The following is a 22,982-nucleotide window of genomic DNA, read 5'->3' on the forward strand; positions in this document are numbered from 1 at the left end:
TTTTTTTTTTTTTTCCTTTTCCCCTTCTCAAAGCCATTAACCATGTCAAAGCTCTGTGTGTGGTCATTAAAGCRTTTCAGCAACTTTCTACAAATTCTTTGCAGTTATTCTTTGGCTGTGGTACAACAAGATTGTCTATTTATCACCAGATAAATACACAGAAGAAGATGATGATAGCACTGAGAAATAGTCTTGTAGGGAAATGTTTTAAAGGGGAACAGCAAAATATGGAGAGCCACGATCCAGCCCTAAATTCAGTCAATCACAGACTGCAGAGTGGGGTGTAGSCATAGAATCCCTTTCAATCATTCTGCCATTGAGTCTCTTTGCTTACGGATCCCAAAGGCGACTCAGTCAATCAGTGCCCAATAAAGAAATGAGTTTATTTGCCTCTTCTCATACAGTCCATATCAACAGCTGTCATACAGAATTGGGAACAAGGGACCTTGACATGTAGAGCATTACAAAAGAAGAAAAACAGAACTTTACACAWAAACAAGCTTTGCTTACATACAGTATCATAGCTGTTTCAGAGGAAATAAAGATGCTGCAGCAGTTCACTATGCCTTGCACATCCAAGAGCTAAGCTAAGGCAGAAGATTGCCTCGGTATGAGAGAGAAAGAGGAGTTACAGCAAAGAAAAGAGCTGGTCTCTACCTTACCTTGAAAGAAAATAAGCGCCCGCCTAAATCTTGGCTTCACAGGCTTCTTTTACTCTCCTTGGCAGACAGGACTAACAAAGGGCACTGCTGCAACATTTCTAAAGATGGGTGAATGACCTTGTTCATTTTGCATCCTAGCCCTCCTGCCTATCTGAAAGAGTATTTCTTAAGTTGTCTGAATGCTCCCTTTTCCCATGCAGTGCTAACTCCTAAAACCAGCACCTATCTTCTAGTGAGCATTGCTATCAGCAGCTCACCTATTAATCATCTGAGCATACAGTCCCACTGAGTGAGCAAACCTGGCTAGATCCTGCACAAGCAATCTGTGTTTCCTCACCTCAGCAACATACCAAATGCATTGCTCAGCTCCCCTTTGGTTTAGGGTGTGAGATGGGATTGTCCTATTGCTGGTGCTTACCTGGGCCACCATGCCTCAGTCTAGCCAAGCATTTAAAACATGCATGTAATTTTTTTAAGAATGAGGAATAGACATTAGTAGTTATGCTCTCCTTACCTTCCCACCTGCTGCTGCTGCAGCACGCCACGTGGGTATTTTTTTTGGTAAGCGCTGCCTTTCTGCAAAACCCACCAGCTGTTGACTTGTCTCCACAGGGAGCAGGGAAGCTGCGTTCACCTACGCCATCACTGCTGCCGGCGTTGCGCACGCCGTCACAGCCGCCTGCAGCCAGGGCAACCTCAGCAACTGCGGCTGCGACCGGGAGAAGCAGGGCTACTACAACCAGGAGGAGGGCTGGAAATGGGGAGGCTGCTCTGCGGATATCAGATACGGCATTGAGTTCTCCCGGAGGTTTGTGGACGCCCGAGAAATCAAGAAGAACGCTCGGCGGCTAATGAACTTGCACAACAACGAGGCTGGGAGAAAGGTATTCTGGAAGGGATGAGGGATGGGGAGACGTGCTGAAGGAAGCGGGGAGGTTGGATTGGTCTAAGGAGGAGTTCCACTATAATCCACCTCTTTCTCTGCTGGTGTCCCTCACACACATCAATTTACACGTTAAATAGAGTTTAACGTCTATATTGTGTTGTCACTCTGTTGTCACTGTTCCTCTAAATTTTTCTGCTTTCTAAGCCTTCTTTCCAGTCCATCCACTAACAGTCAAGACTTTGCTGGACCTATCTGGGGTAATAATAAATATTTGCTTTCCATCTCTCTTGCAAAAATCTAGCAAGAGATCATGGGCTTGTGATGGGGCAGGACTAGATAGCTGTACTGCTGAACTCCCACAGCACCAGCTGCTGTTTATTCCATCCAAGAACAAAATGCTTCTTTGACCACAGCTCTAATCAAATACATAAGAGCAAATACACAGTTGTCCACTTCTCCCTGGCAAGGTACAAACAGCTTCATGATAAGTGTCACTTTGGAAGAAGAAACAGCTTCATGTCTACAACCATGACAGAGTTCCTTGCAATTGAAACAATAAATTGGCATAGTTCTGTTATGTTTATGTCCATTGAATATCTATCCTTTTGCCCTTTAAAAAGTTTGCCCTTTTTAAAAAAAAGTAAGATAAACCCTTCTACACAATATACACCAGCCTCAGAAGAGACTTTTATGATCTCCTTCAAAATGTTKTCACTCAATTTTTTTTTAGAAAGAAGTGTGGCTTCTTCCAAGTGCATATATATTGTGTAGTAGGAGACTCCAATACACTATGCAGCCCATGCAGCCCCCAAAGTCAGACTGATATTTTCTTCTCTAAAACAGTGTATGTTTTTATTCTACACCAAGCAGTATTTGTTGAGGTCAACCTCAGAGATGGCTGAATTGATGGTGGCAGATGCACTGCARTCATCTTACAGTCTGTATTTTGGAGAACGCACAAAACTTCCAGGGGATTGCAGTCAGTTGTGCACTGAAACTGAAGGGTTTCTATGGGCTGCTACCCACCGRAGGGAAAGTATTATGTTAAATTCAAAGTGAGGAAAGAGACCAAATGTGGGTGCATCATCCCAAGTGAAGAGACAGGACTCAGATGTGAGGGAAGCTACTGATTCAGAAGAGCACAATAGAAGCGCACTGACTTCTAGAGCACAAATCATCCTTCAGAGTGGTGCACTCTTATTTTCCCTAAAACTGCTCTGTCAGATGGTTAAGGGCATCTAATACAGGAGTACTGCTCCGTGGAAGACTGTTCCAAGGCTTGATCATCACCCTTAGTCAAGGTCTTTCACCTTAGCATCATTTCACCTTGCCTTGGGAGGCAAAAACAGAAGAAAGCCACAAATTCAACTTGCAACGGAACACTTACTGCTTAGATGGTTCATGTGAATCCCATCCCCCCTAAATGATGATACACATCCCATTTTGAACATCTTGTAGTCTATATATTAAGGAAGGCCGGAGGAGCAAAAGTGGATGCAGAGATAGAGAACAGCAAAGTCCTTTGCCTAAGGGCAGAAAGTAGATCAGTATTTGAGCTAGGCACTGATCCCAGATCCCTCCATTCTAAATACAGCTTGGTAACCACTAGACCACATTGCTGATTCTTATTAAGCAAATCATATTTTTACTGTTCATCAGAATTTCATAAAGAGGGGGATATAAGTAAACCAAAGAAACGTGTGTTTGTACAAATATTTCTGCTAGCAGTACTCATGCAAATGCATTTATTTTAACATTTTTCAGAACTTCATTTTATGTGAATGCTCCTGCAAAAGTAAACGATATCACTCACATCATTAGTATTTTTGAGATAAGAAAAAGGCTAACCAAAGAGACTTTTTCATCAAAGGCAGTTCTTTACAAATAATGTTTTGCAATTCACCAACTTCATTGTTCTTGTTATTTTTCAGTAGTCATTTATATCCATATATTTTCATTATAATCATTAATGCATCCATCATTTTGAAGAGCTAGGTTGACTGAGACTGTTTGATGAAGTTGTTTGTTTTTTGTTTTTGTTTTTTTAAGTACAACCCATCAGATCCTGAGGAACGTGATCATATAAAAGATGGTTTGAGGGCCATATCTAGAAATAATGTTGGTATTATGGCATACATTCCCATGAGATGAACATGCAAAGTTGCAGAGTACATTATACTTGGTGATTTTGGTTCTTCTGAGATCATCTGGTGTTTGTATAAATTAGATATTCTGAATTTGAGGATTGACTGAAACTCCAAGTTAGAGGAAAAATTCTGGAAACATGGATATGTTGCGTTGTGTTGTTTTCTGCTTGGAGTTTTATGGAGCTACAGAATTTTAGGCAATTTCAACCTGAAATCACAAGTTTATTTTGTGAATTCAGATGAACTTCAAACCTCCTACTTTCATCTGATATTTGGCAGCTTTGAGGAATCTGGGTAAGCTTAGATTAAACTGTGAAATAAACAGAAACAAAATCTCGATGAGGAACTTTACTTACATAGAAATGCCATTCTGATATATTCAACATGGTCCTTTTTTCACACTTAGGCCAGAAATACTGCATTTATGACTGCACTATTGCTCAATTTCACTCAATTTACACCCTTCTTGTTTCCTCTTTCAAAATCTTACAACTACCTTAGGGTAGGACTGACAAGATAGTAAATAAAATATATGGTTTCATAGGTTCCTGCAGAGAACTCACCAGGTGAATCTTAGTTACAGTTCAATCTTATCAATACCTTATAGTGTTAAGGGAGGAGGGAAAATAATGACAACTTGAATATGAACTTTAGTTAGTTCAGCTCTTCAAGATCTTATATTCAACAAGACTTCCACTTTATATATATATATATATATATATATAAACATTTTATATCTATAATCATAAAGCTAACCAGTCCTTATTTAATTATTGTTGTTATTGAACTGGATTTGGGGATTGGGTAAGACCAACAATATATAGTCCATAAATTTACTATTTTAATTTTAGTCATCTCTCTAAAACCCAGAGCTGCCTAGTAGAGAAACATCAAGAACAAAAGGATGCAAAGAACCCCCAGTGCCACCTAAAATTTCCAACTTGCTCTGAAGTCAGTGGACGACCCTCAATGACGTCATTAGACTTTTGTCAGGTGTTGAGGAGACCACTACTAGAAACATTATTCAGAAGCTTGGCCAGCATTTTCAACCCCATGCAATAATTTGGATAGTACTAAACCACTGCAAGGAAAGTTTCATGGACTGTGGCAGGAATTTTGTCTGCTCTCATTCTCTCCTGATGCCTGTCCTAGAATTGCCTCTTCCCCCTCTCAGATATGCCTAGGGGTCAAAAACTTCCCTAACTATAATCTGACTGTAATGCTTTGCTATCATAGGGATGTTCTCAAAAGYTGGCTTGCTGATATTTCACTGTTGTTGAAAATAGAACACTGAGGAACTTCTTTTTGAGAAAAAAACAGCACACTAAAAATAATTATACAAACTTCAGAAAACAGATGGAGGAGGGAGACAGATTTGGATGCCATTTAACTTGATTCTGGAGCAGGGATGGTCTACCTCTAATAAGGTACCTCCTTGAAAAAAAAAAAAAACCCTCTATAAACAGATATTTGGGCTTTTCAGGGAATTTCTGGCAATTGTGGAAAGACTGAATCTCCTACACTGCATTTCTAAAAATCGTTTCAGCTAATGACAGTTTGTGAAGTTTCTAATATATTTGTAATGAAAGGCACCAGTAACAAAATAACAAACATGCAGTCAGTGTCATTTGGAAGAAATAAAGGCTAACTTAGGGACTCCTAATGACAGGAGATGCTACTCATGGAAGATTTATGCTTTGTGACAAAATAGCACGACGTTGTGTAAAAAAGCAAATTTTTTTTGCTTTTACATTTTACATTTTAAATGTTTTCTATGATTCAAAATGGAAAGTACAAATGTGGTAAACTAACCTTCCACCTGTTCCCTTGCCATGGAAGACTAGCATAAGCCTAATGCAAATGTTGCTTTGAAAAGGGGAAAGAAGGGTTTGCTGCAAATCCGAATGATTACAGAGATCTGTGGGCAAAACCTTGATAGAGTAATGAAAAATTAGATACCAACAAACCCAAGACAGCTTTGATGCTGTTTTATGAGACAGCTTTCCACCAAGTATTTTTAGCAGCAAGTATCTTTATTCTGGGATAAATGAACTTAGAAAGAGTAACATCTGGGAATGTATGCCATTAATTTTAAATTTTTGTTGAAAGCTTCAAAACAATGACCTGCTCTCCTGGGGAAACTCAATTAGAAAAATGAGGGGTTTGTTTATTTGTTTTTAAGGAGGAAGCTAAAAGAACAAGCTGACAAATTGCTAGCAGATCACAGCTTTTACCAAAAGAAGAGAATAAATGTTTCCAACAGTTTATCAATCAATTAGGCTCTTGCTATAGACAATGACTGTGGTTATGTGGTGAAAAAGCGGGCATATTTTTTCTCCTTCCAGAAACACACCCACAATATTGAGTGCCAGAAGTTCAGCCTGGTACCATCCCAATATTTATCCCTTTGTAATGTCAATGTTTGTTTTCTGTGTTGTTTCTTTGGAATGCCTGGAAGATGACAGCATCTTATTTTACATTTGAAACAATAAGAGTGTGGGGACAAAAAAAAAATCAGACTCTCTTTAAATGAGATTATTCAATTACTTGGGACAACATTTCCATCTAAGCCCTAACTAGTTCTCAAAGTTACTGGTGCCACAGAATTGTGGTACTGGGAAGGGTTTTTGCTGACACGCTTTGGCGGCAGAACAGCTAATGAGGTGATTTGATGGTCACCATTCATTATATATATGTGGATGAATGTATATAGATATATACATGGTGTGTATGTATGTACATAATTATATATACTATATATATACTATCTCTATGTGCATAAAATATGCCTTGACTGGCGCCCAGCTAGAGACAGAGTTTAGACATAACCTGCAAAAAGAAACTCTGGATGAAATGCACCAAAGTTGCCATGGTGGTTTCATCTCAGTTTCAAAGAGAAAGCTAACTGATCTTATGTTCCTCTATGTATAAAAAGTTCTTCAAAATGTGACTTTGGTTCCTAAGACATTTCAGCGATTTAAAGAATGTGACTTTCCGCGTTTTACAGCCCTCGGCCCATGATTCGCTGAAAGTTTCTTTCTCTAAAAGAAATGAACTATTTCACTGCACATCCAGGGTGAAAATACTCATGAAAGAAAAGCTTACGATAGCTGTGCTTGATGGCATACTTTCCACTTTCCCACTTAAATTGATCTGCAGGCAGATATAAATCCAGCTTCACAAAGTTCAGTGTTACAGCTTGGGTGGGTTATATGGATAGCTAATGCTTATCCATATGTCCTGAGTATGCAAACTTTGGCTCAAAATCTCATGAGGGTAGTTCTCCTGCTTCCAGTTGGGCTAGATTTACTAGCCTATTTTTTTCTTCCAGAAACACTCCCTGCATACTGACTGCCAGAAGCTACATCTGGTACTATCCCAGCATGTTGGACATCTTGTTTGAAAATTAGAGGGGAAAAATAGCCAAATATTTGAGAATTTGCTAAATGGTTTTATTCTAGAAATGGGCATGCATATGATGCAATGTCTGCAGGACCACATAACATGCACATAGCAAAATATTACTGCACAGCCCACTCCTTACTCCCAGAAAATAGACGTGCCTATATTGTTTGACCTTATAAAAACAAGATGAAATACTTTCATCCCATTAAGATGATAATTAAGGTTTTGTCTGCCAGCTTTACAGCACGTTCTATAGAAAAGATAAAGGGTGCTTCTCCAGATTTTTGTTTTTAACATTTCACTGAAAGAAAAAAATAAAGTGCAGAAGGTTTTGGCCAATTGCAGCAATTTATTGCTCAAAATTAATGCAACGTTTTAGAAACCATTATCTCTATTGTAGAAGGTAGGGAAGAGGCATTGCTTGGTAAGGCTCTCTAGTCCGTCCTCTTAACACTACTAACAGTAATGACATTCACCTGATGTGCAGCAGGTCCCAAAATCCAAGGTGTATTTTCCTGCTAGCCAAGAGGGGGAATTTGGGTGAAGAGAGAGCCACCTTCCATGTTTTACATGCATTCAGTGGGGATACTGTTGCAGTAGGTGCCTTACCTTGAGAGGCTGGTGAAGGGCAGGAGCAACTGAGTTCAGGCTCCTCAGTCCTGCTGGAGTCCGGCCTGTCACGGGCTTTGCGGCTGGATCTGGACCTGCTGCAAAGAGGTGGCTCCACGCTCCCATCAGACTAAAGAGTGAGAAAAACAGGGGTGTGACACGAGAGCAGTAAACACAGTCTTCATCTCCCATCCTGCAAAGTATAAGTACTATTTTGATGCCAGATAGATTGGCTTCTGAACTGGGTTGTGCAAGAGAAAAAAATACATATCTGAAGCATCCTTATTCCTCTCTTGCTGGCTCGGTGCCTAGTTCACAGTGAGTACTAGTCTTTCCTTCACGGGGCCGGGTACTTCACAGGCCGATGAGATGTGACATGAACTCTTCTATTTTGGGTTCTCTGATTTGCTATTAATGAAGAATATTCTAATGATATTTGTATTAGAAGAGTAGAGTTACATCCTACTAATATTAGAACCCGTAGTTATTCAAGACTCCAAAAAAATAAGCAAACAAAACCCAGTTTTATTTCCCAGATGGGTCTTTGAGATCAGCATTTTGACAGTAGTGCTGCACCCTAGGCTGTACTAAAGTTAGACAGTGGCCACGTACAAGCTATAAGCCAGAGGCTCTCATGGCTACAGATGCTTGAGTATTAAAGGCAATGATGATATCCTAACACCAGAATCCATCTCTCTTGGTATTGGGATTACTCAAGGCAAAAGTTGATCACCAGCGTGTTTGATGGGGGAAAACTCTTGAAGTTTTCTATTTCTTTGTGATACTGCAGTCAAAAAGTAATATGGATTTTGTTACATTCAACATCTGGTCCAAAAATGTGCATTTCCACTAAGGAAAACACAAACCAGAAAAGTCAAGCCAAAACAAACACACACAAAGTGTTACTATTGTTTTTACATATTCTATCCAGATAGGATTTTTAATAAGTACAGAAACTGTATCTGATATTATGCAGTTGGGTCTAGATATGGAACTTGAAAAATGGATTTCTTTTTGTGCATATCTTTTTGCTTTAATCAGTCTTTGCAAGGTTTTTCTACTTTACTGGCAGCGGATGACCCCCAGTCATGAGAGTCAAACCATCATGATTGCATTTTCAGTGTATGATTTATATAGGTATAAAAATACGTGGAATAGAAAAGCTTGAACACTGTATTTCATAATTCATTTAACAAAGTAGCAGCAGTAGTAAGAAAATTTTGCTTGGCAAGATCATACTGGAGTGGGAGTAGGCCTGTATGCGGAAAATAGACCTAAAGAATGTTCCTATCGCTAGTCTGAAGCAGTGCAGCACAGTGATAGGAATTTGCTTTGGGAAGTAGCTCTTGCTGTAAACTATTCAAGATGAGATACAAAGTACTGACATATGACAAGTGAAACTGCTACAAGAGTGGGTCACACGAGCTAATGGTTTTCCGTCTTTAATCAGGAACCCAACCTGGGATAAYGTATTAGATTTGAGTAAATTAGGCTAAGGCTCAGGGACAAAGCTTTGAAGGGCATTTTGCTGAGGACAGTTAGGAAGGAAATGCCAGTTAGTCTTCATTTACATATTAAGTGTACAGGGTCAACTTCTACAACCTTGGCCAGGCTTAGAGGTCTCTCGCTTGCAAGTGCGAAAACTCCCTGAAATACTCAAGGAATAAGGTGATACTTACTGTGTAAATGGTCAGCTACCAGACAGCAGCGTAACCTCGGACTGTGCCATCAGGGATCTCTGTGTGACATCTCAAGAGCTTCAAAGAAAGCAGGAGGGCACCTCCTAGAAAGCTGGAGGGCACTGGAAAAGAGTGTTCAGCTGCATCTGTGGGGAAACAGAAAACATCTTACTTTGAATCTGCTTAGTTCGGGCCTTCTGTTCCCTGACCTCCAAGTTTTTGGGCACAATTTTATACCCACAGCTGACTGTGGGCACACAAATTATAGCATTTAGGAATTTAACTACCTGATGATTGGGCCTGCACTCAGTGTTGTAACCCCAAGCATTCCAAAATCATGAGAGAAAGCTCTAAAAAAATTTTTTTTGAACTGTGACATTGGCTTCAGTATCATGAATTAATACATTTTGAATTCTTTTTTTTTTTTCCTTTCTATTTTGAGCCTGTAGGGCTTGTATTTTTAAGTTTTTCCATGATCATAAACATAAGGAACATTTCAAAGCATACAGCAAAGAAATCAGATTTCCGCATCTATACAGTAAAATCAAACATGAAACTAGACTTTCAGAAAATAAACAAAAAAAGAAATTGAGGCAGATAAAGTTGCTGGAGATTGTACTTTAGAGTGTATAAGGCTATGCATATCAACCAAATACGTTTGCCTGAGCAAGTCTACGTATCTGCACATGAATAGCTAAACATACATGTATAAAAGTATCAGCTAGGACACTGCAAGGGGCAATACCTTTGCTTTTGGGAACAACACAAGTTTTTCTAGCGGAAAGGAAGCTCATCAAGAAGAGATCCTGAGGCTCCTTGGAACAATGTCCAGGGTGCTGAGCCTGCCCAAGAATTCGAATCTTGCAAGCTCTTGCAGCAAGTTGCTGACTTGGCCCTTTCCATCTGAAAAATAGACATTACAAACACACCCAGGACCTGACAACACACTTACTAAGCCCGTAAACCTGCTCTTCACAACTTTTTTTTTTCTAGTTAAAAAAAAAGGGGAAAGATGAACTTAGGTGTGACGACAAGGCTGGCCTCATTGCTAGCACTTTTCAGGGAGCCCTTGCATCCTGTGGTGCTCTCTGGGGAAGGTGTACAAAAGGCTGCCTCCATTCACTTTTTTGCTGCAAGTTTTGCAGCAAAACTGCATGTTGGCTAGCGATTAAGAGAGGGCTGTAGAAACAGTCTGGTTTAGGAAACCATGCTTTAGAGTTAGCAAGCAATGCTTGTAAGCATTTAATTTTTTTTATGCATTCACACACACCTAAATACCAGCAGACTATTTTCACACAGATTTCTGGAACAGGTTTGGAACCTTGTTTGGAGTCTTCGACCAGTAACATCTTCCGGCACAGACATGTAGCAGAGAGAGTGGAGCCTTAAAAGATCCCAGAACATTTCATGCAGTCTCACACTACTAATGGCTGGTGAAATGCTGCCAGCTCTGCCTTCYCATCTTTCCATGAGGAAGTCAGAAAGGTGATTCAGCCCTTTAGAGAGCAGTGGCCTTCCCAGTGTCCAAGGAAAGCAGTTTGTAGCCCCCTTTGATTTTCTTTTCAGAGTAGTTGCATCACTAAGAGCTTCYTTACAGCCAGTAAACCTTCCTGTGAATTGCCTTTTTTCTGCCTCTGAATACCAAAAACACTCCATCTTGATTTAGGGACAGCATGCAGTCCAAGAAAATCTAAGGTATTTTTGAACTGGATGCTCAGCTGTCTTATACTTGCTACTGTATGTTGGCAAGAGAGAGTCAAAGCAAAATATCCTCTTTAATATTGAAACCCCAGAAATTTGGGGAAAAAACAAAACATACAATTTAAGTGAAACTCGAACAACTCAGGAGGGTGCCCTCTATTTGCAGGGATAACCAAAGCTGCACAGCTTTTATTTTAAGGCCAGTTTCTTAAGCAGTAAGCATTTTTTACTTCCCTTCTGCTTCATTATGCCATTGTACTCAGATTTCTGCCCTTTTATCCCTTGCCCATTTCAGTCATGTTCTGGGATTCGCAATGAAACCACCACAGGAGATGGCCTGCAGCATCAGTAATGCTTCAAGACAAGCTCGGGGGCTCATATTTCTTCGCTAGCATCCCGTTGCAAAGCAGAAAGATCAGTCTGCTTTGCTTTTCTGCCTTTCACAAGCTAATGATGATTCTGGGTGCAATGGCAGGCTGTCTGACTCAAGTGGTAGCACAAGGGCAGGAAAACACAGATTAGCTTCTTTGGGGCAATTACTCCTCCAGCTCACACCATAATATTTTATTTCCTCTGATGTTGCATCATCGGGATGCTGGTGCCAAAAATCTGTATCTATGGCTATGTATTTGCTTCATTTACTGCAAAAGCCCTGCTCTTAAAGGCAGTGGTTTGTCCTGGGATTAAACAGTTAATAGATGTATAACTATTCATACTGCTGGTACAGCTGAAAGTTTTTATTTTACAATGACTGTGAAGCCATGCAACATAGGTGAAAGTTAATACTGGTCAAATCTTTTAGCCATTAAAAAAAATCAACATTACTTAAAGGAATTAAGCTTAAATACTCTGAATCTTTTTTTTTTTTTCTATTTTCAAAATAGAAGTGGTTTGAAAATCATTTTAAATCACTGGAGTCCCGTGAATTACTGTGTTTCTAAAACCACATCTTTTGAAATTTAAGTAAATCTTTTCCATTATTTCCAAACGGAATACGAGTGTTTTCTTATACAATGGTAGAACGTTTTATTTCTGATCATGTAAAGTATCATGTAAAACATGTAAATCATGTATCATCTGATCATGTAAAGTATCGTGTAAAACAAAAAGTGTTATGACCATTTTGCTGGGATCAAATCAAATATTTCTAAGCACACATTTGAAAAATTTCAACTGCGGTTAATATGAACTAGGGTTAATATAAACTAACCAATTGAGATTTTATCTTGCAATATCATTTTCATCCAGTAACCATATTCAAATGTCTGAATATGTAGGTTCTCGAGGAGAGAATGAAATTGGAGTGCAAGTGCCATGGAGTTTCAGGTTCCTGCACTACTAAGACTTGCTGGACCACACTTCCCAAATTCAGAGAGATTGGATATATTTTGAAAGAGAAATATAATGCTGCAGTGCAAGTGGAAGTGGTGCGAGCCAGTAGACTAAGACAGCCAACTTTCCTGAAGATCAAGCAGATTAAAAGCTATCAGAAACCAATGGAGACAGATTTGGTGTATATTGAAAAGTCACCCAACTACTGCGAGGAAGATGCTTCCACGGGCAGTGTCGGCACCCAGGGACGGCTCTGCAACCGCACGTCTCCCAACGCGGACGGCTGTGACATGATGTGCTGTGGAAGAGGCTACAACACCCACCAGTACACCAAAGTGTGGCAATGCAATTGCAAATTCCACTGGTGCTGCTTTGTGAAGTGCAACACGTGTAGCGAGCGGACAGAGGTGTTCACCTGCAAATAACGGCATYGTGCTCGCACGAACAGAGCGGCTCGCCATGGGTGGAGAAAGTGGAGTACAACAAACGACTACAGCGTCATTTTGCACATCTCATCTTCTTTGGGAAAAAAAAATAAATAAATAAACCAATCCCTCCCCACTGCTTACACTTCTAAGGATGGTGCATTTTGGCTGGCTAGCTGTTGTAAACTGCTTTGGAAATAAGGGCAACAAGATTAAGGCGATTTTGGCAACTACACGAACCTTTCTCTCTCTTTTTTTTTTTTTTTTTTAATACAGCTTGGGTGTTGTAGAGTTCTCCTAGTAAGCATTTAAATTATACATATCAGAGAAGCTGACTGCACTGCAGCTCCCACAAAATTTGAAAGAAAAAGAGACAATCTCATATTTAACAACATCAACAACAAAAGCCCAAGCCCTGTGCAAATAACGACTTTTTTTTTTAAGGAAATGAAATCTTCATTGACTGCAACACAGCAGTCAACGCAAAAAACTACATTTTTTACCAAACAGGTAGAGAGAAAACTACAACTGATAGGGAGACAAAATCTGTGGTGGAAATACTCCACTATCAGTTTGAAAAAAAAAAAAAGTTCACAAAATTACATCAGCTGCCAGTGACACTGGAACTCTTTGAATGAACATTAAAAATAATTATTTATGATTTTAATAGTATCAAAAAATTCTAAGCACTAACGGGTAGCTATGTCTTAATTCTGTACTAAATGTAAACTTATTGGAACTCTGACTTTATGATTTTTGTATTTGGTTCTCCCTAAGTTCTTCAATGCTACTGATCTGTTGTCACTCCACTATAGAGAGTTTAATTACTGTAGACCTTAAGCAATTATCAGAACTGAGCAAAAAAAAAGATCATGCAAAACTGTGGTTACAAATACTTGATAAAGACTTTTCCCGCTTGCCTCCTGAATAAGAATGACTCCTGTARATTCAGGCTCAAGACGTGGAGCACATACCCTCCGCTCACTGTGGTGTGTTTTAAGACACAAAGACGTGGTTCATTAAATATCAAAGGTTTTGCTTTGCAGTCAAATGCACTGGCAGGGTCTTCCGAGAGTTACATTTCCCCTTTGGACAGTTAAATCTTATTAATTATTGCCAATAGTTTTAATACCTATCATCAATCTGGACTGGGAATACGACAAAAATGCAATAGCTGGACTCCAGGTTGCTGCAGCCTGTGAGCTGTGACAGCTTCATGACCATAAGAAAGCTAATATTTCAGTTAATTTATGTCATTGTTACTGTGCAGTTGGCAATAACATATCCCCAATAAATACATGCATATATGGAAAGCAGCATTCAATTATATTTCACACACTCTTTCCTTAAGAAGGATTAAAAAAAATCCTCCAGCATTTTACTACTGTAGCATCTAGTGCTATTAACCCCAAGAACCAGATACACCCACTTACAATAAAACGCATTTAATGTTGTACAACACATGCTTGTAGGTAGGATCTCTAACTGGCTTTCAGAAAACTCGAATTAAAAGTTTCCTAATGTCTGCCTATCTGCATTTCTAGATTTGTTTCATTTTATTTCTTTTAAGAAGAGCTTGCACAGCCACGGGGCCTCCCTATATGATATGGAAGCACTTGCCACACCAGAGTGCTCTTGGGGCACGGAGCTGGTAGATCTACAGCTCCAAATGTCCCCATGCTGAGCATGTGAATAACCTAGGATAATTTCCCTAATGTCTGGGCCTGTATTAGCAAAAGTAACAAAAGATGTAGGGACCTCRGTTGCAACGCTGATGAGGACCTGCCTTCCTGACAGCAAGCACTCACCCTCTGAAAATCAGGCTCCTGTAATGAGTCTCCCATGGAGCAACCCCAAACTGAAGGACTCTTGTTTGTTTGTTTTTCTGCTGTTGGTTTCTAAATACCAGCTACAAGTTTGGACTCTGCCTTGAGTGCAACTCCAGAAAAACCAACAGTGCCCCTCCAAAATGCTTGAGTCTCTTCACATAATTTTCATATAATTCATATAATCCAAGTTGCTTGGATTCTTGGGTACTGTTGTTGAATAATAGTGATATACTGTACTTCATTCTTGACAGGAAGCGAATAATGCTCCCAAGCACAGTAATGCACAGTCTATGGTACTAGATACTGTAAATATATTAGAATAGTATTTGTTAAGTACAATTGAGGAATCCAATTAAGTTATATTATTGTATATCGTTTACATGTCTACATAGACAATATTAATAGACAATATTGGGCATATTGTCTATTACAATAATGTCTATATGGACAATATTAAATGTATAATGTTTAAATGTCTATAGAGTATTTTAAATTATTGTGAACTACACTGCGTTTAAAAAAGAAAGAAAAAGTTTATTATAACACCAACCACACTGAAAAGTGGACCAAAGCGACACTTTCCTTTTAAGAAAATAACAAAACACACCCACACACCTCTATTTCAAATAGCTATTTCAGCTGTTCTTCATTGTAACAGTCCTACAATTGGACAAGTTTTCTAGAATATAATATTTCAGAGCACCGTATAAAATTTTCACCCATGTGGGGGGTGTGGCATTCAGAGAGGTAATATATGGCACAAAGCAGGGGTTGACCACAGAAATGCATGGACTTTGAACTATGTCCCAGGAAATAGCAGTCTGGGTCAGAAAACTCCATTACCACTATTGTATGGGGACCTAAAAAAACAAAAACAACAACAGAAAAGCACAGGACAACCTTTTAACAAAGGTATCTATGAATAGAAATTGCTTACAAACAATCTTATTTAAAAAAAAAGATAGTTGTTTGGTGTCAAAGAATTGTGACAATAGAGGTTTGAATGCTACCAGCAACACAGCATGGTTTAATCATACCTAGCCACGAGAAAGCTCAAAATACTGTATGTTATTAAAGAATATAAGAGCAAAGATCAATCTGTTTACTATGTTAATGTTTTATGGCAAGCGGAAAACAAAGGATGAAATGTGTTTCTATTAAAACTTAATTTTTTCCCCTTATATCCCCCCTTCTTTCTGTTTGTTATTTATCTAGAAAAAAAAAGAAAAGAAAAAAAAAAAGGCAACAGTGCCTTATGCAAAGGCTGTTTGTGTACAGGCTTCTTTAGATGAGACATGATGTACAGTCTCCAAACTCCAATCCACAGTCATCAACCTATACCAGAGGCATAGTGAAACTCATGCTAGCTGCAAGCTTGATACTACCACAGACTTCTATTGGTTTAAATGAGAAGAGAAATGAGAAATTTCTCTCTTTTTTGGATAGAAATCCTGCAGCAGACTCCAAAAAGGTTCTCTATCATGCACCTTGTTGCAGACCGATGAACAGAAAGGAAGAAGCGTAGAGGAGAGGCCTGAGGGCATTGACTGAACAGAGTTACTTGCACTCATATACACGGTCACTTACATATGCTTCAGTTTATTCAAGCAAGTTACAGACACATCTGAAAACTTGGCTGAATGAGGACCTAAAAGCTCTTACACAATTTACCTTGGTCAGAATAGTAGCAATTCCCCTGATACTGAGAACAGKATCTTCCTATACGAAGTCTAAAGAAAATGTACTGCCTTTGTTATATTTGCTCCTCAAGGCAGATATCCAGCTATAGATAAAGGTATAGCCAAATTYTACATGAACTAAATCCAGAATAACTTCAATTAAATGAACTGAGTTGCCCTGGGTTTATACCAGTATAAGTATGCACAGAATTTTATCCACAGGTGCCAAAGAAAACACTGCACCTTCTTTCTAATTACATCATGGGAAACTTGTTAATAGAGCTGGAGGAAGTTTTTACAGCAAATGGCAATATTACAGTCATTTCTACAACGCCATCTGGAAAGTCGACAAAACTCATCAAAAGGTTTGCAAATTTTTTAACAAATCTAAAGTACGCTGTGAGTAGGTAACCGATGTTTCAAACACATATTTTCCATGGCTCGCTTTCTTCCTTTATTTAAGTTTAAAAATCAAAAGCAATATTGAACGTAACAAATCAAGACCTTTCCTTACGCCAGCTTTCCCACATGAATAACTTGAAATGCCTTTCACTACTGATGGCGAGAGCGTCTTGCATCCAAAACCTTGGGGTTCACCAGACAACACTTTCTGTGAAACTAGGGATAATTATGCATAATTTGCATAATTGGAGGCAGTTGTCATAACTAGATGGCATGACTGCTCATTTCCTTGCCAGGCTGCAAGAGGTATTCTTGCAATGACAGTCCCCACAGCGAACGCAGTGCAGTAGGGAGAGCAGTAAAGACCCAACAGTCTTCGCTCAGACTGACAGGAYTGATGATACAGGATACACAAACAAAACTCTGCCTAAGAGAAAACACCATACTGATTTTTGCAAGAAACCTCCTGCAGCTAGAGCAGACCACACTGCATGCTGAACATCACACACAGATTTTCTTTCATTTAAATTTGAAGACTCCATCTGCATCTCTGCAGACTCAGGATGATCTGTGGGAAAGCAACTACATACAAAAGTTGGCAAGTGTCTCCCTTTCTGTATTTTAMTTGCTGCCAGGAACTTGCAAGGGTGACTCTCTGACAGAAAAGACACAGCAGAAATTTTAAAATTTGCATTTCACTTTTTAAGTGAAGATTTGTTTTTCTGTGCAAAATCCACCAATATAGAGATATATGTTGTAAAATTTTGTATTTTTGGGGTATTTTTGTGTTTGTTTTATAGGTGATCCTAACCAAATGCTACYACACCAAGATATTGCAAATGTTTGCATCTAAAGCCAGCTGTGTGATTAGATTCTGCCTTCATTTGTCCAGCAATTTAGGGAAAATCAAAATTTTAGATCCACCTTCTATAATTGTGTCCATACTGCTAAAAGGAATTCCTAAGGAGATAACAAGATTTTGACCTTATTGTTTAATTCCAGTAGCTGAAAATGAAAGGAAGCTTTCCCTAAATTTTTGGGTAAGGGGAAATCCAAAGGCATTTTGAAGACTATCCACACCACTTAGCTTAAAATGTTAGTTCAGTGAGCTGACAGTCTCCCTGGACTCCCTCCATAACAGCGAGAGCAAAGTTGCTCCAGGGGAGGAGCTCAACTTTCTATTCTGATGGACCCCCTGCTTCCCCTTTTTAACCCAAGACAAACCACCTAATTTATTGGTTTAAATTTAAGCACCAAAAATTGTGTTGTGTGAATGAACTCCCATTTTCCAGTTATTGTTGGCCTCCTCTGCTCTTGGGCATTAATTATATTTCCCTTCCTTTTATTTTTTATTTTTTTTTGCAAGGTATTTATTGCTTTGCAAGTTCTAGAACAGACAGCATGTTATGTCAGTAATGTTGGCCTTGGCCTTTCCTTTCCTTTCCTTTCCTTTCCTTTCCTTTCCTTTCCTTTCCTTTCCTTTCCTTTCCTTTCCTTTCCTTTCCTTTCCTTTCCTTTCCTTTNTTCCTTTCCTTTCCTTTCCTTTCCTTTCCTTTCCTTTCCTTTCCTTTCCTTTCCTCTCCTCTCCTCTCCTCTCCTCTCCTCTCCTCTCCTCTCCTCTCCTCTCCTCTCCTTGTTCTGTTCCTATTATACTGCTCTTGTATCTCACACCTGATATCTCACTTTATATATGTAGGAATTATTTACTCACAGAAATCACTTCAGAGAGAACTGTAAAAGCCAGAGCAATGCCCCATAATTTTGATGAAGCCATTTATTGACGAGGTATTATGGTATTTGTTCTGCAGAATCCTAGCAGGCCTACATTGCCATGCTTTCCTGCTTATTTATCAGAGCATATCCACGCTCCTTTCTCTATTCTTAAGCACGTCAGGCCACGGTGAAGGGCTCCCGCAGCAATTACCTGCGCTGATTGCAGCCTCCCATTAGAGCCAAGTTCAGCCTACAGCTAACTTGTTAAAATAACAGGGGAGCTTAACGGCTATATGTTGTTAGCAACGCTAGCCATCGTGCACAGTACAGCTACGTGTCTCAACACTTTCTGGAGTATTATAAGTATTTGGCATTATACCTTTTAAAGACAAAGATAYACCGATACTTAAAGTGGATTAGTCATCTAGGGAGAAGAAAACCGGCACTTCTCAAATTGAAGGGTATAATCCAAGTAAGAAAATTAACATACACACATATAATACATTTATTCCCATACACATACATATAGATATACATGTATGTGTGCATGTGTGGCTGTGCATTTGCCCACGGACATATTTGGAAATTATACATGGCAGCTATTGGGCGCAGTTTTTCTAAGATTTTTCTTCAGCTTTTCTAAGGGACTGCAATTTGTTGTCTCTGACTCCTTTGTAGACAAATTAGCAGCATCATTATAATACCTGGTAACACTACTTTCTTTTATTTGTAGATCTTTTAGTTTGTAGGCATCAAAGACAAGCAAGTAACTCTCATTTTACAGTTGCAGAAAAGGAAGTTTGCGTGAACTTTCTCCCCCACTCAGCTGCTCAGAGAGAGGAGGACAAATGATTCAGTTCCACATAAGGCCCCAGCAAAAATCAACACCTAGGGCTGGAAGTCAGAGGTCCTGGTTTTCAGTCTGGAGCTCTGATTACCTGACCTACCTGCTGCACTTACTGGAATGCAGGAGAGCGTCAGTTGTGATGTATAGATATTGGCAAGCACATCACAACCTGTCTCCCTTATCTTTCTCTTCAAAAGATAAGCTACTTAATGTTTCCCCCGGCTGGTATCCACAAATGTTGTGTCATGATATACACTTACTTTGCACCCATGTTAACCTTTTGTGCAGTTGCAGGCACTTCCAGTCAGAAAATCATCACCATTGTGTACATTTACAGTAATGAGTCAGATAAATGCTTTCTCTTTTTGAATGACTAGAAGCAATGCAGCAGGACAGGTTTGTCCACCCACTGCATTTTGTTCCAGCAATTCCGGCATCTGGTATCACATAGCCTTAAGAAGCCAAGATGCAAAGCTCAAACAGTAGGTTAATGTAAATATATAATGGTGTGGGAAAAAGTCTCTTGTTTGTTGACATTAGGTGATACAGAATATCTGTTGTTCAGAACAAGGAACGAGGGAGTAGTTGGCTTTTGCTCAGCAATGTTCAGTTGCCTTTTTTTCATTGCACAGGTTGTTTTCTACTCTGTGCACTTTCAGGTGTGCACGAATGAACCTGGGAAGCATTTCATTAAGTCAGTGCGTTCATAATCTTTTCATTTCATGCAAGGAAAAAAAAAATATCAAGAACCTCCTTAATGGGAACATTAGCAAGAAATACCTGGGGATGGCTTCCAGCAGCATGGTAACAAAATATGCGCTTTGGAAGTTTCAGCTGACTACCTAATCCAAACCACTCCTGAAGGAAGGAGCAAGAATGAGGAAGTAAGTTTGCGGTCACCAGCTTCTCTGCCTGTGATATCCAGTACATAATTATTACAAGGCTACAGTGCAGCCAGCTTTTGACAAATGAACTACCAAGGGTTCTCTCTGCATGTTTTCTATTCAAGTGTGTTTAGTCATAAATACTTGGTTCTAATAGCCTTTTCTTAGTCAAACAGAGCCACTCCTAAGCATTAATAATACATTTTATTCTTACTATAAGCCTCTGAACAAGATTCTTTTATCCTGGTTGAAGGTCTCTTTACAGAAGTCGAGTATTCTAGATTTTATGCACCCACACAATAATTCTGACTAATTATACCTCTAGCACTCTTCACCTCCAAATCCTTTGCAAYGTTACATATACTCGGTGCTGAAACATTTCCATGAAGCAAAAACGATCTCTCTGATACTCAGTGAAATTATCACCTCCACTTTAGAAAGGGAGAAGTAAAAGTAAGAGGATTCAAGGCACAAGTTGGAATGCCATGCTTGGCAAGCACTTCTTCTTTCCCAACATCTTTACTCATACTCTGCTTCCTTGATCTTGAGGTTCGTAACGTGTCAGTTTCTAATTTCATGTAATGATCCCTCATGAATTTATATCTAGAGCTATCACCATTTTAGAGGTATCTCTAAATATCAGCTTTGTAAAATGAAGGCAGTATTCAGTAGACATATATTTGCAAGCAAGGCATAGGAGGTTATAACCCCATTTTGGGAAATCTCACCTTAAGCATAAATGAAGATTTGATAAGTCAGAGGCCCTCTGTTAGTGTTTAGTTAACCTTTGTGGTCTTCGACTTTGTATGAGCATCTCTATTGTGTATATATATACTAAAAAAGTCAAATGCATCAACACTGATGATTTTTGCTCTCAGGCATTCCTCTTTTCTTTTTCTCTCCATTCCTCATTCTTCCCTCCTGCCATAATGAGAACAAATCAAAATCTTTTTTTTTTTTTTTTTTTTTTAAACAGCCAAATGGGTGCTTTTCCAAGGACCTCAATTTGTCTTCCTTCAAAAACAGTACTCTCAGTTTTGTGTTTGAAACTCTTTGCATTCAAGAGATGCCTCTTTTCCCTAGATGGGTATACTTGAGCTTCTTTCACCACTACACCTTTTCAGTTCCACTCCCTCCCAGTCTGATGCCTGTTAAAATGCCTCTACTCAAGCTGAGACAGATCCAAAAAGTACTTGTAATGGGTGTTGGCCACAGTCCTGAAAGCCTTTTTGCTGGCACTTAAGAGCAGTGAAGTGTTTGTCTGCCTTCCATCATCTCCAATTGACAGAGAAGGGAACTGAACTTACCTTTCAACCACAGGTGCCTGCAAGGTAAGCCCAAACAATTTAATGATTAATAAATCAAATCAGGCCTTGCTCAAACTCTTGGCTGGAAGCTTACCAAAAGTGATGACAGTTATCACCAAACTCCACTCAAATTACGAATCTAGGAGGCAGGTAGTAGAGCATGCAACGATCAAAACGAGAAACCTCTTTTAAGACCTACTTCAGAAATGCTTAGGTTGTTCTGACATTCACTTTTGAAAACCTTATTCTGGATATCCTTTTTCAAGTTTAAAATTTTCAAAATAGCTTTTTGTTTACAAACATTTTAGATTTAGCATTTTTCACTCATTCTCTTCCATAGCTCAGCTATAGGAAATGACCTCTAACCATGAGATTTTTTATTCTTAGCCTCAAAAGAAAATGAATCATAGTTCCTATATTTGCCTGAAGCACCTGAAAGGGGGAACCCCACCATTCTACTTACAAAAGCAGTCACATGAAGCTTAAAAAAAATGGAACAACTGAAAAGATGAAGCTTGTGCAGAACAGTAATGCTGTCATTGAAGCTACTCACAACATAGTCATGACAGTCGTGGGTCAGCAAGGTTGTATATATTCATCCATTCTGTAACATATTCACAAACTTATCTTAGGAAATGAGGTGAATGCGTAAGAGGAGAGAGCCAGAATTAAAAAAGGATGATTCCTTCTTGCAATGTCCCTCCAACAACATGTAGTTCTCAAATTCCAGAACATGACAGTCAGTTTCATAGCTCCTTTCTGCTACCTGTGTCTAGCAGYCAAATCCACCAAGGAGCCTGATGTCAAATAAAATTGGAGGACGGGGATGTTGGAATACCATTGTACAATATGTTTAAAAGATTTTCAACAGATATTTTTTTTTTAAATAAGGTTGAGTTGGGAAATCAAATGCAAACGAAAAATATCTAGTAATTTCCAAAATTATCAAAATGGAAGACTTGCGAATGACAAAACATTTTATTTTAGGCTTCCTCTTTATTTTTCTTTTTTGTTTATAGAAAAGCTGAAAAAAAAAAAAAAAGGACGAGGAACAGGTTACAAAAATATTTCACAATTATCACAATGAATTGTGTTGACTGGTCCAAATCAGACTCTATCCTAAACTCAGGCATGCAAAAATAAATAAATAAATAAATAAATAAATAAATAAATAAATAAATGGACCATACAATCACCTTCACCTTGTACATATGCATACATATATACAAATGGTAGAAGCTTAATATTGAAACAAATATAGGCTGTCATATTCTCTCACAGTTTTGGAATAAACAAAAGTGATGAAGTTTGAGCTCATAGGCCAAACCTGAGATTTCACTTTGAAATACTATTCAGTAACCGTACAGCTTCCCTTTTTCCTGCCTTTGGAAAATCCTGGTAAAACTCTATCCTGAGGTCAGATGCAACAGATGACATTTCAAGGAAATAAATTTAATCTAAGGAAGCTAGGACTA

General features: G+C 38.9%; 1 protein-coding gene across 2 annotated transcripts in view; it reads left to right on the forward strand.

Moving 5' to 3' along the window:
* The window catches only part of WNT7B (Wnt family member 7B), an 88,939-nt gene extending 76,082 nt beyond the window's left edge, over positions 1-12,857 (forward strand). For both annotated transcript variants that reach the window (XM_026050342.1, XM_026050341.1), the window contains exons 3-4: positions 1,275-1,546; positions 12,367-12,857. In XM_026050342.1, the coding sequence (XP_025906127.1) occupies positions 1,275-1,546; positions 12,367-12,846 (752 nt within the window). In that variant the 3' untranslated portion in view covers positions 12,847-12,857. The remainder of the gene's footprint in view (positions 1-1,274; positions 1,547-12,366) is intronic.
* The last annotated feature ends 10,125 nt before the right edge of the window (positions 12,858-22,982 follow it).

Source organism: Nothoprocta perdicaria, unplaced genomic scaffold (assembly GCF_003342845.1).
Source record: "Nothoprocta perdicaria isolate Ctin4 unplaced genomic scaffold, notPer1 scaffold_68, whole genome shotgun sequence".
NCBI classification, from domain to species: domain Eukaryota; kingdom Metazoa; phylum Chordata; class Aves; order Tinamiformes; family Tinamidae; genus Nothoprocta; species Nothoprocta perdicaria.